This window comes from Columba livia, chromosome 1, assembly GCF_036013475.1.
Source record: "Columba livia isolate bColLiv1 breed racing homer chromosome 1, bColLiv1.pat.W.v2, whole genome shotgun sequence".
In the NCBI taxonomy this organism is placed as follows: Eukaryota; Metazoa; Chordata; class Aves; order Columbiformes; family Columbidae; genus Columba; species Columba livia.
In genome coordinates this window covers 9,019,655-9,032,231 of record NC_088602.1, presented here as the reverse complement: position 1 = coordinate 9,032,231, position 12,577 = coordinate 9,019,655, and the positions used below count along the sequence as shown (strand labels likewise).

At 44.9% G+C, this 12,577-nt stretch overlaps 2 protein-coding genes across 8 annotated transcripts in view; one reads left to right on the top strand and one right to left on the bottom strand.

Annotated features, from left to right (window-relative positions):
* The window catches only part of ANKRD42 (ankyrin repeat domain 42), a 23,372-nt gene extending 20,826 nt beyond the window's left edge, over positions 1-2,546 (top strand). The window contains exon 14 of the mRNA XM_021298784.2: positions 33-2,546. The gene's annotated coding sequence lies outside the window, so the exon portion shown is untranslated. The remainder of the gene's footprint in view (positions 1-32) is intronic.
* Positions 1-12,577, bottom strand: part of CCDC90B (coiled-coil domain containing 90B) — a 13,983-nt gene extending 1,406 nt beyond the window's left edge. Inside the window, exons 1-10 of one of the 7 annotated variants that reach the window (XM_065033629.1) lie at positions 12,237-12,424; positions 10,368-10,487; positions 7,859-7,950; positions 6,504-6,607; positions 4,857-4,970; positions 2,924-3,025; positions 2,273-2,314; positions 2,122-2,193; positions 952-1,005; positions 699-813 (exon numbers count right to left, since the gene is read on the bottom strand). In XM_065033629.1, the coding sequence (XP_064889701.1) occupies positions 699-813; positions 952-1,005; positions 2,122-2,193; positions 2,273-2,314; positions 2,924-3,025; positions 4,857-4,970; positions 6,504-6,524 (520 nt within the window). In that variant the 5' untranslated portion in view covers positions 6,525-6,607; positions 7,859-7,950; positions 10,368-10,487; positions 12,237-12,424. Of the gene's footprint in view, positions 1-698; positions 814-951; positions 1,006-2,121; positions 2,194-2,272; positions 2,315-2,923; positions 3,026-4,856; positions 4,971-6,503; positions 6,608-7,858; positions 7,951-10,367; positions 10,488-12,236 lie in introns of all 7 variants that reach the window. The other 6 variants (XM_065033390.1, XM_065033842.1, XM_065033767.1 and 3 more) reach the window with 6 other exon arrangements.

Below are 12,577 nucleotides of genomic sequence, written 5' to 3'. Positions count from 1 at the left end.
GAATAATTTGAGAAGGTAATAACTTGTTTTAGGTGTAACACCCGCTGGGAGACGGGAGCTCACCCTTGGCAGCCCGAGGAACCACGTTTACAGGGACACATGGGAGTGGTAAGACAGAGCGCGACAGGTGACAGGGACTTTTACTGCTGTCACTCATCGGTCGGCAATGGCGTTACAGGAGACGGCTGTACCAGGCCTTGCGTTAGACATAATAAAAAGGATTTCCCACTGAACAAAATGACAATGAACTAAAAATCCACGTATCCAACACAACATGAGGATATTGAGGCAGCACCTCTGAAGCCTGATGAGTTGTCTTTCAGATTTGTAAAGCTGCTGTTTCAATTAGTGCTCGAGTAAAGCTAATTATGTTTCCCTTTGAACTTGTTCTCACTTCCAAATAGAAGGCGTTATTCTTTTTACCCAGCTCCGAAACAATAACAATTTCACTAGTTACATGAAGAAAACAATCTCAAATGAGACAGAAATTCATTGTGCTTGGTGGGGGAAAGTACTGGCACTGCCACCCTGAAACTGTGTCTGGGGAGGATGGACAGGAGGTTCAGAGATCTCCCCTCAGTCCCACCAGTCTGCTGCTGCACACCTGACTTCTTGAATTCACTTTGTATATACTCCTGAATAAAATTGTATACACCCAAGATACAACACTGGTACTCACCTCCTTGCCTATTACATACCTGCCAAATAACGTATCGTGTCGAGTTTATTTGACTCCATGAGCGTTTTTAAGGAAGCTATTTCAGTGTCAATTTTATTACTGATTTCTGAGATAACGCTGTTGGTGCTTGAATCCTGAAACATTACAAGACAGCATCTATTTGACGATGATCTCTAGTCCTTTTAGCTCTGCAAAGCCAAGCAGGAATACCATGCTGCGTGACACATAACTGTGTCCTGCTCAAGACAAAACGAGCTTTGTTCAATGCTTACTTTTTTATGAAACTCTGTAGTTGCTTCCATCAGTTTCCTCTCCTGATCTGTAAACTGTGGATAAAAAAAAAATTACAATTGTAGTAATAACAAAAAACAAGAACTGGCTGGAGGGCCGGGCCCAGAGAGTGCTGGTGAATGGGGCTGCTGGCGGCCAGTCACTAGTGGTGTCCACCAGGGGTCAGTGTTGGGTCCAGTCTTGTTTAACATCTCTATTGATGATTTAGATGAGGGGATTGAGACCATCATCAGCAAATTTGCTGATGACACCAAGCTGGGAGGGAGTGTCGACCTGCTGGAGGGCAGGAGGGCTCTGCAGAGGGATCTGGATAGACTGGAAAAATGGGCTGATTCCAATGGGATGAAGTTCAACAAGGCCAAGTGCCGGGTGCTGCACTTTGGTCACAACAACCCCCTGCAGCGCTACAGGCTGGGCGCAGAGTGCCTGGAGAGCAGTCAGACAGAAAGGGACCTGGGATACTAATTGACAGGAAGCTCAACATGAGCCAACAGTGTGCCCAGGTGGCCAAGAAGGCCAACGGTATCCTGTCCTGTATCAAAAACAGCGTGGTCAGCAGGACAAGGGCAGTGATCCTTCCCCTGTACTCTGCATTGGTGAGGCCACACCTGGAGTATTGTGTTCAGTTCTGGGCCCCTCAGTTCAGGAAAGACATTGAAGTGCTGGAGCGGGGCCAGAGAAGAGCAACACGACTGGTGAAGGGACTTGAACACAAGCCCTATGGGGAGAGGCTGAGGGAGCTGGGGTTGTTTAGTCTAGAGAAGAGGAGGCTTAGAGGTGACCTCATCACTCTCTAGAACTAGCTGAAGGGAAGTTCTAGCCAGGTGGGGATTGGTCTCTTCTCCCAGGCAGTCAGCAACAGGACAAGGGGGCATGGGCTTCAACTCTGCCAGGGGAAATTTAGGCTGGAGATTAGAAAGAAATTCTTTGCAGAGAGAGTGGTCAGGCATTGGAATGGCTGCCCAGGGAGGTGCTGGACTCACCGTCCCTGGAGGTTTTTAAACTGAGATTGGACATGGCACTTAGTGCCATGATCTAGTCAATGGACTGGAGTTGGACCAAGGGTTGGACTGGATGATCTCTGAGGTCTTTTCCAACCCAGCTGATTCTGTGATTCTGTGTAATAAGGGTATCTTCAGAGACCAGCTTACCATATCTGTCACCCTGCTCCTCTCCAGGTTTATGTCCAGCTTGCTGTCCGCTCGGATTTTACCGGTTTCGTTCTTTAAAGCAAATAAATATTATTAAAATAACTATTTACTTTCCCTAATAGGAGTGCGTAAGTACTTCCTGTTTACTTACCATTAGCTGCTGTTTAACTTGATCTAATTCAATTTTCATTTTCTACGTGCAGAGGAGAAAAGAAAATGATTTTACAAATTCAGAAAAGTGCTGACCGAGTTCATCAGTCAGGTCAGTGTTAGCACTGCATGCACACAATTATCCTTCCATAATTTTTCTCCCAAAGGGGCAATTTGTTTTTGATTAAATATCGTAACTGGTGTGTTCAGTTTGTATAGCCATATACAGTCTGCTGGGAATTTTGTTCAAAATAAAGGGGTTATTTTGTAACGATGATGATTTTGTTATTCCGAGACTGAAGACAGCAGAAAAATACTAAAATGCTGTCAAGCAAAAGCAAAACGTGTCTCAGTCACCAGTTTAATTAAATTCCTGCATAGAAAAAGCTGATTCCTCTCCTTGCATTGCACAGTTCATAGTGACGAGACTGGACCAGAATCACCCTTTAATAAAAATTCAGAAGAACTGAACAAGTCTTATCACATGAAATGTATTTTTATGGAATCACAGATCCCGTAATCTACAAACACCTCAATGCTGATAAAAGTATCCATCATTACTTTTACATTTATATTTTGGTCCACAAAAATGTACAGCGGTGACAACATGACCTAAATCGCAATTTAACTGCTTAATTAAAAATATCAGTACCTCATTCTCTGCCCTCAAGTTTGCAAATTCACTTTTCTCCAGGATGACCATGTCTTTTCGAATGGAGTCCAAATGGGCCATTATCTGCTGTAACGTTATTTCCTTAGAAACAATAAAACACGTCAATGGTTAAGTGGCAGACTTTCTGGCAAGGAAAGGAAAGATTTTTAGGTCTAAAATTACAAAATTAGCTACTGAGCAGAAAAATAGGGGTATTCTCCATCAAGAAAGTGACAGAAACACAGAATTTTATAGCTGCAATTTGCTCGAAAGACTCAAGAGGTTCTGGTTTTGTGCTTTTTCTGTTGCTTTAATACACAAATCCTGAATTTAAGCAAAAGAAAAAAGCCAGAGGGATTAGTCCAAGTAGCTGTGAAATGAAACAGACCCGAAACTACAGCTTAGTTCTTCATTCAGTTCCATTTTCAATGAACATTCAGTAGCCGATGAAGCTTTAACTGTTGGTTTGGATCCAATTCCTCAGTCCCAAAAAGCCATCCAAAGCCAAAGCCTTAATGATACAAATATCGCACTGTCCTCTCGGCGTTAAAAGCGCGAGGTGGATTAGTACGGCATTGCTGGAAAGCAACGAAAACCACCTTCCTGGCGTTGGGACTAACCAGTTCTGAATTCCACTTCTACAGAGTCGAATCTCCAAAGTGATTCTCCTCTAGGTTGCATCAGGAAGTTACAATTTAACACGGAAAATGACATTTCTCTCTGGGATTCTGCTTTTAAAGCCCAGGGCCAGCAAGACAAAGAGCTGTTATTCGGACTCCAAGCGAACGGTATTTCTCAGGTCCTATGTTGAACTAAATTCCTTAAAATACACCCTGGCCCAACTTCCACTGAAGTCTGGCTACTCTATTAAACACAATGAAGTTTTCACAATTCCTGGGAAAACTTTAGTTGCATTTACACTGAGGAACTAATTTGCCTCATCCCAACTTAAAACATTCACCACAAACCCAAGTGTTTCTGTCTAACACAATCCCATGCAAATTATATTTGGGATACTGACTTTCTTTACATATAATAGGACTTCCAAAGAAAGATTAACATTTTGATGAAGAAAATAGAGAGACAAAAGTTTCTGTCTTCTTCTGAGATTTATATGAAAAAGTTAAAGAAGATTTATTAAGAATTAATGCCAGTAAGATAAAAATCCTTTGGAAGTAAGGCTCAGCGGCTTAAACAAAATCGCAATGAACACTTGTCACGGAGGCACCCCGAGGTTAGTTTAAGGGACAACAGGGTCCAAAACAACTTTTATTAAACCGCTGAGAAGCAGGGTTTTAGCACTCCAAAAGTGACTTAAATAAAGGTGCGGATAGCAGTTGAGGAAAATTATTAAGGGGCAGCAACTAATACAACAGGTGGTCCACAGTGTGTGTGCACGTGGCTTCACCAAAACAATGCCGGAGCCGGCCCTGAGTCTGAGACGAATACACACTTGCCTGAACACAATGCGGGATTATTTTTAAAGAGATGCACGCACTCGTAGTGAGTACGGGAAGTGTACACTCGCGATTCTGCGAGTGTAAATTTATAATACACCCGCAATCCTGGGAGGGTTAATTTACTTACACGTGCAAATGTGCACGGAATCCTACACGTGCTTATGTGGAAGCACGGGAGGAAAATACACTTGCGATTGTGCGAGGAGATAATTTATACACGTGCAAATGTTGAGCACGGAAAGTTACACGTGCAAATGTGCGCGGAAAGTACACGTGATTGTATTCAGCACAGACAGTAAGTGTGCAAATGTGCACGGAAAGTTACACGTGCAAATGTGCACGGAAGGAAAATACACCCGCGATTCTGTGAGGATTAATTTTACACGTGCTTGTATTGAGCATGGAAAGTTATATGTGCATATGTGCACGGAAACTATAAATATACTCGCAATCCTGTGAGAAGTTTTACTCACAGCCGTGGCACCAGGCAAGCGGGGTCCCCATCCCGGGGAGGGGCGCTCTTGGCGGCAGCATCTTGCTCGTGCTCCGAGAGACCCGGGACAATGGGCGGAGTCTCGACAAGAATCCTGTTTTTATATTGGCTGATCAGATCTGACTGTAGGCATTCTAGAAGCTTCTCTGCACCCCCACACTGGCTGTGGGTGCCCCTGAAACCTCCAAACATCCCCCACACTGGCCGCAGGTGCCCAGCGGCTCAGTGGCACTTTGGCACTCCCTTCTCCTAATGGCCCTGGCCATTGTTGGGGCCAAACAAAAGAAGCTGTTAGCCTCAAGTAGCAGAGAGAGAGGGAGATGTGCCCACTCCTTCCATACTGAAGGAGGGAGGGGGAGAGAGGGGGGGTTGCATTCTGCCACAACACTTAACTGCATTAACTCACTAAAGAACATTGGTGAAACCCTGTCCCAGGTTGCCCAGAGAGGTGGTGGATGAACCATCCCTGGAGACATCCCAGGCCAGGCTGGACGGGGCTCTGAGCAACCTGATCTGGGTGAAGATGTCCCTGCTCATGGCAGGGGTGGCACTGGATGAGCTTTGAAGGGCCCTTCCAACACAAACTATTTGATGATTCTCTGATTCTGAGCAGAATGGCACCTAATTTCAGCCTTCCTGAGTAATTATTAAAAGCATTAATATGCATCAGTGCTTTGCTATAGCAGCCCAGATGTCCAGCCTCCAAGAAAAGCTAATTTTTAATTTATTTTGGCAATTTGTTAAAACAAACCTTGTCACCGTCCCTACGATCAGCAGAAAACCCAGCCACGCTGCTTAACTGATTCACCACCTCCGTGTATCATCCACCAGCATGAGCCTCAACACCAAAGCGGAGGAGACACCCCGATGTTTCACTGGAATGTGGGCTGAGGCGCTGACCTGCCTGGTGCCAACAGCCAGATTTAAACCAACAACCACATAATTCAGAGCTCGCTTTGTCCTTGAGGGCACATCAGGTGCCACAGGTGACATCCAGGTGGTTAAATCTCTTCCTATTGAATCAGAACGGCTCTGTCAACCCTGCCTGGTGGGAACAGTTCCTGGCCCTGCACTTTCGCACCAGCCCTGTGGTGCTGTGTGTGCCCACACCCTCGCCATGTTTAGCTTTTACTAAGCTCAGAATAAAACAATAAAACACCTTTACTAGTAGTTTTTAGTTCATGAATAGGAAAACAGGCCAAATAACGGCATACCTCAAAAAAGAATTGACATCTTTATTAAAGTTCTGTAAAAACACCGACAATTTTCTGATATTTTAGGTGGTTTTGTTTCAGGATCCCCTCCTTGAATCCCTCTTCTGCCCTTTACCGCTGTAAAGCACAGTTAAGAGTCTGGTTCCCCTTCAGAGCTTTTCAGCAGCAAATGACACAATCTCTGCATTACATTTATGTATCGTGGCTGCATCTGAAAAACACTCCTGTGAAATGGAAGGTGTATGATATTGCTGTTCTTAATACCGCCTTGAAACTTAAGAAAACCTCTCTCAGCGAAGTGCTCACAGTATTGGAGTTGCTCACTTGTCTTTTAAACATATGGTATATAATGGCAAATATGAGCTATTATAGTTACACAATGCTGTATACGTACGCCATAAATTACTTTTTACCTGCTGAGCCTGTGTAACCATGTCCTTGTAGACTGTGTCTAAGCTGACATTCGACAGGGTTATCAACACCGACACGATGGTCTCCGCTTGTTCCTTCCCAAAGCCTGGAAGAGAGTTGGAGGATGACAAGTGAAGGGGATCGTAGAAAGCTGGATGAAGAGCAAGAGGTGCAGAACAAAGTGGACCCTCCAGTGCTGCACCTACAGCGGCAAACGGGAAGTCACACGATTCCTGAAAACTGATGGCGAGGAGCCAGTCACAGGGACTTTTAACTGGAAATAACACAAACTTAATGCTACAAAAACCTGAAGCATATTAACTTCCAATGTACTGAAACAGTCTGTGCATGCAGCTGATGGAAGGATTGAATTTCTGTACAATGTTGAACTGTTCATGCGTTATAAAAATAATTCAGCAAAATTTCATTTTCTAATGAACTTTCACAAATTCTGTTAAAACCAAACTTACCTTGACCTACAAAACATGTATGCTATGAGTAATAACATTTAAAAGTCTGCATTTATTGAAATTGTTCTGCACAGATATGAACACGTGCGAAACGGATTTTAAAACTGCTACATCCACTGCCTGCAGAACAAATTCAAACAGGGACTTTTGCTTTCTGATGACAAAAATTATGCTTTGTCCATAGCTTGGTGCAATTCTGAGTGTTAAAGATGATTTGCGGTGAAGAGTGAAAAACCAAAACAACAGTTGTCATTTTAGCCACCTTGGATCTAGTGCCGAGAGCTTTTGCCCTAAGGATTTCTTCCCAGCAGCCCCACCAAGGTGTTGTATTTCAATTGACCTGTTTTTTGAAGTAGGATCAATTAACTTTTAGTTGGAAAATGCTTTCAAGTCAAACTATTTAGAGCAACACGCCACAGCTCCCTTCTGAAATACTGGTACTGTCAAGCTGCACCATTGCTTCACATGACTAAAGAAGCTGTGCATGTTTTGTGACAGTTTCCTTCCACTGAGAGGTGTGATGCTTCCGTCCCTCTGAATTTTCAGGGTTATTTAGATTTTTGCCACTTCATTATTTTGTTATTCCTCTATAGCAGGAGCTGTCCCTGTTGTGTAGAAGTTTGGGAAATGTGGAGAAATTCATACAAGCAAGAGAACGGAGCCTGAGAACTGCCTGCAGCCAGTTTGAGAAGGACTAAACGCCTCTCTCCCTTTTGTGATATGCATCGCTTTTACCTACAGAGCCCTGTCACTGTAGTACTGAAGTATTTGTGGAAGTTATGGAACAAATTAAACCGAACACAGACAGACTTCGCTCCACATGTTCTAAAGGAACTTGAAGACATAGCTGAATTAGTACTGGGGACGAGTGACACCTCCCAACCTACCTCTGTTAGCTGAGGACTGGAAAGTGGCAAATAAACTGTCAGTTTTCAAAAACTGTTCCAGGAGAGCTGGAGGGAACTACGGGCTGACAAGTCTGACATGCATGAAAAAAATAAACATTGTTAGTGGACTATTAGGAGTCTTCTAACTACTAATACCTATTATCACTAGACCCAAATAGTGGAAAAAACCTATTCTCAGATTGGATAAATTTCCGACTGTCACTTAGGAGAAAGATTTTTTAACAAGGGAATTTAACAAGGGAAAGTGTAGAGTCCTGCATCTGGGCAGGAGCAACCCCAGGTTCCAGTATAGGTTGGGAAATTACATATTAGAGAGCAGTGTAGGGGAAAGGGACCTGGGGGTCCTGGGGACAGCAGGATGAGCATGAGCCAGCACTGGGCCCTTGTGGCCAGGAAGGCCAATGGTACCTGGGATGGATTAGAAGGGGGGTGGTCAGTAGGTCAGAGAGGTTCTCCTGCCCCTCTACTCTGCCCTGGTGAGACCACATCTGGAATATTGTGTCCAATTCTGGGCCCCTCAGTTCCAGAAGGACAGGGAACTGCTGGAGAGAGTCCAGCGCAGGGCAACAAAGATGATGAAGGGAGTGGAGCATCTCCCGTGTGAGGAAAGGCTGAGGGAGCTGGGGCTCTTGAGCTTGGAGAAGAGGAGACTGAGGGGTGACCTCATTCATGTTTATAAATATATCAAGGGTGAGTGCCACGAGGATGGAGCCAGGCTCTTCTCGGTGGCAAACAATGATAGGACAAGGGGTAATGGGATCAAGCTGGAACACAAGAGGTTCCACTTAAATTTGAGAAGAAACTTCTTCTCAGTGAGGGTGACAGACACTGGAACAGGCTGCCCAGGGGGGTTGTGGAGTCTCCTTCTCTGGAGACATTCAAAACCCACCTGGACATGTTCCTGTGTGACCTCACCTAGGCGTTCCTGCTCCAGCAGGGGGATTGGACTAGATGATCTTTTGAGGTCCCTTCCAATCCCAAACATACTGTGATCCTGTGATCTTGGGATTTTAAGAGATAGTTGCTAGTTTGACGAAGATATCAGCTTAATGCTTAGTTGGGATTAATAAAACAAACAAAATCCTTAGGAATTGCTAAGAAAAGGAGAACAGAATAAAACAGATGCCACACTATGTCACTGTTCAAGTCTACGCGACACTCAGCTGTCAGACGGTGCCAGCAGCTCTGTGCCCTCCCCTTTGAAACAGGATGTGAGGGAGGCAGAAAAGATTCACAGAAGGGCATTACGAATGATTGAAAGTGTGGGAAAGCTACTGCTCACAGAAAAATTCAACAAGCTAGGACTCTTCTGTTTGGGAAAGAATGATGGGGGAATGTGACAGAAGCTTACACAATCATGAGTGGCATAAGATGTCAAGTGTTCATTCCCTCTCCCCACAAAAGACCTGAGAGGGTATCAAAATAACCTTGTAGAAGCCAGGTTGTTCTGCTTGAACAAAGGGAGCGGATGTTTGAAACTCCAGGAGAAAGGATGTTTTGGTACTAATCAATTTATAGTGGTTCAGGGACCGGATAAGCTTGTGAAAAGAATCCCACTGAAGGTTACTAAAACTCATACCTGACCCCAAACACCTCCAGGGTGAAAACAAGCGGAGGCTTAGAAAGTACAAAAGGATGCGTCAGATACATCTGCCCCGTTCTGACCCTCTTCTGCAGGCACTGACTCACAGCTGCCGTCAGCAGACGGAACTCAGGGCCTAGAGGGACTCTTCATCGGACTTAGAGGAGCCATATAAGATGGGGACAGACTTTTTACCAGGGCCTGTAGCCACAGGACAAGAGTGATCAGTTTAAAACTAAAAGTAGGGAGATTTTAGACATAAGGAAGACATTTTTTACACTGAGGGTGGTGAAACCCTGTCCCAGGTTGCCCAGAGAGGTGGTGGATGCCCCATCCCTGGAGACATCCCAGGCCAGGCTGGACGGGGCTCTGAGCAACCTGATCTGGTGAAGATGTCCCTGCTCATGGCAGGGGTGGCACTGGATGAGCTTTGAAGGTCCCTTCAACCCAAACTGTTCTATGGTTCTGTGATTTGACTTGGACAGCCACACTCACAAAGTAAAAGCAGAGGTACTAAGACTGTGTCACAGCACTACGCCGCTGCAAATATCTCTAGTTAGAAAAATACCCTAAGTTACTATTAGCAGGCTAGTAGAAGGAACTTCTACTAAGGCTTCATTTTTGCTGGAAAACAGTTCTTTAACTGTTATTGTTGCTTTATATTTGTTAAGTGTATTATGCTCCTCAGCTGGAAGACACTATAAACTTGTCTGCAGGTACAAAGAAGGTAAATCTAATGTAATAGTTATTTGTATGGTCACAGTGTCACACGCCTCTCCTCCACCGGCCGCCTCCAGAGGTTCCCAAAACATTTCATAACACCAAGTATCGGTACTTTGGGAAAACTGACAGTTATAGCACTTAAACTAAAAGTTTCCTTTGAATTATGTACCAGGCATCACTTACCATGGGCTTCCAGATCCCGCACTAAAGCATGGGTATCAAAAGTTACCTTCCTCTGCTCCAGGGGAGTGATTTCAACTCTTCTGACATCATATGAGTTCCTAACGAGCGTGGCAGCAAAACCTGGAAGTGACAACATGTGCTTTAAACTTAACCTGGTTGGTTTATCCTGTAATACACGCATTTTAATTTCATAGGAAAACTATGGAAGTTGCAACAAAAAGCTGTGTCCTTTTGACAGCACACGTCAGGAACCATCAATCCCTTTTCCGTAGGAAATCTACACTAACTAGGACTCATTCATCGATCTTAATTGCATTTGTGTAATTGTGCAACAAACAGGCATCCTGATACACTGAAACCACCACAACCAATCGTTTTATAATATTTCAGAAACGTCAAATAATGTTCCTTCTTTTAAAGCATCAGCAGTTCTACAACATCACCGATTTCTGCTGGTAACAGCCAACACCATTCATTTGGTTCTTCAAAGAGCCCCCCAAACATGTTCTTTTTACACTTTCTCCTATGACTATCCATTCCAACAGGGAGAGTCCCATATGTAAAGATACAGATACAGATTTTTATTTTTTTAGAAAGTTATACAAATATAGTGTTCAGAATTAATGTATTGATTCACCAGTAAAGTAACTGGCAAACAAAACAGTATGATTTCTGCACCCAAAACCTTAAAGACAGGCATTAGTTAAAGTACCACCCTATATATTACATGAACGCCTTCCCAAAAGATGCCTCACAACTTCTCCTACTTTATTTCAAGCATATTTTTCCCTTTGTCTTATCTTTGTGGGGCCCTGAATGTTACAGATTGTGTTCTGATAGATTCTTTGTTATCTGAAAAGCCCTGTTACTCCTAAATCAGTACTTACTTGAAACCTTTCTTGCTGCTGGATCTCTGCCTTAACCAAGATGTTGTTCTGCTTCTTATCTACACTTCTACTCAAAAGATTTAAGTCATCTAAACAACAGGGAAGTTCTATTGTGCCACTTGATAAATCAAGTTACGTGCTGCTTTGTGTCCGCTCTAAACAAGTGACTATAACCAAACCAGCTGTAGCACCCAAACCAAACTCTACATAAGATTTAAGAGACAAAGGAAATCTTTGCTTTTGAGTGCAGGAACACTGCATACTATGTACAAATAATTTAAAATAACTCTAAAACTTACTGTGGAATAAACCATCCTTTTTCCACTGAGGCAGAGCAGCTTTTACACACACAGCTTTTGGTGCTTTAAATATGTTAGTAGATTTTTTCTTTTCCATTGGATTGAACATATATACCGTAGAGCCGCTCGCCCAGAAAAGCTGACGCTACAGCGTGAGGCTTTTGGTTGCTTAGAGTTGTTGCCACTTTTCCTATCACTTCACTCCTGTATGGACTTGATAATGGAATCATAGTGGTTGGAAAAAAACTTAAAATCATTGATTTCAACTGCAAACCTAACGCAGCCAAGTCCAGCACTAAACCATGTCCCTAAGAACCACATCTAAACGCCTTTCAAACCCCTCCAGGGATGGTGACTGCACCACTGCCCCGGGCAGCCTGTTCCAATGCCTGACAGCCCTTTCTGGGAAGAAGTTTTTCCTAATGTCCAATCTAAACCTCCCCTGGCGCAACTTGAGGCCATTTCCTCTCATCCTATCACTTGCTACATGTGAGAAGAGACCAACCCCCTCCATGCTACAGCCTCCTTTCAGGCAGTTGCAGGCAGTGATAAGGTCTCCCCTCAGCCTCCTGTTGTCCAGGCTGAACAGCCCCAGGTCCCTCAGCCGCTCCCATCACACTTGTGCTCCAGACCCCTCACCAGCAACACGAGGCTCCCAGCCCAAACCTGTCCCCAAAACTCACCGCTGTTGTCACAGGCCGACCGGAGCCACCATTTTGAGGCGCCTTTCTGCAGCCCTGGGCTCACTCTCCCTGCTCCCCCCGCCTCAAGCACCCCTGCCAGTCCCCACAACCCGCTGACGCGGCCGCTCCCGTCCCAGCGCCGTGCCACCCTCACCTCTCCGCGGGGCGGGCGGCACTAGGACCCGGGGCGCTCCCGCGCTGGAGCCGCCGCCCCGGGCGAGCAGCGCGGCCCCGCGCGCGGCTCCCCTCATTGCGGCACGAGCGCGCCGCTTCCACTCCCCGCCGCCGCACACCGCCCACCGGCCCCACTGCGCAGGCGCCGCCATCGCCCGTTCCGGCCC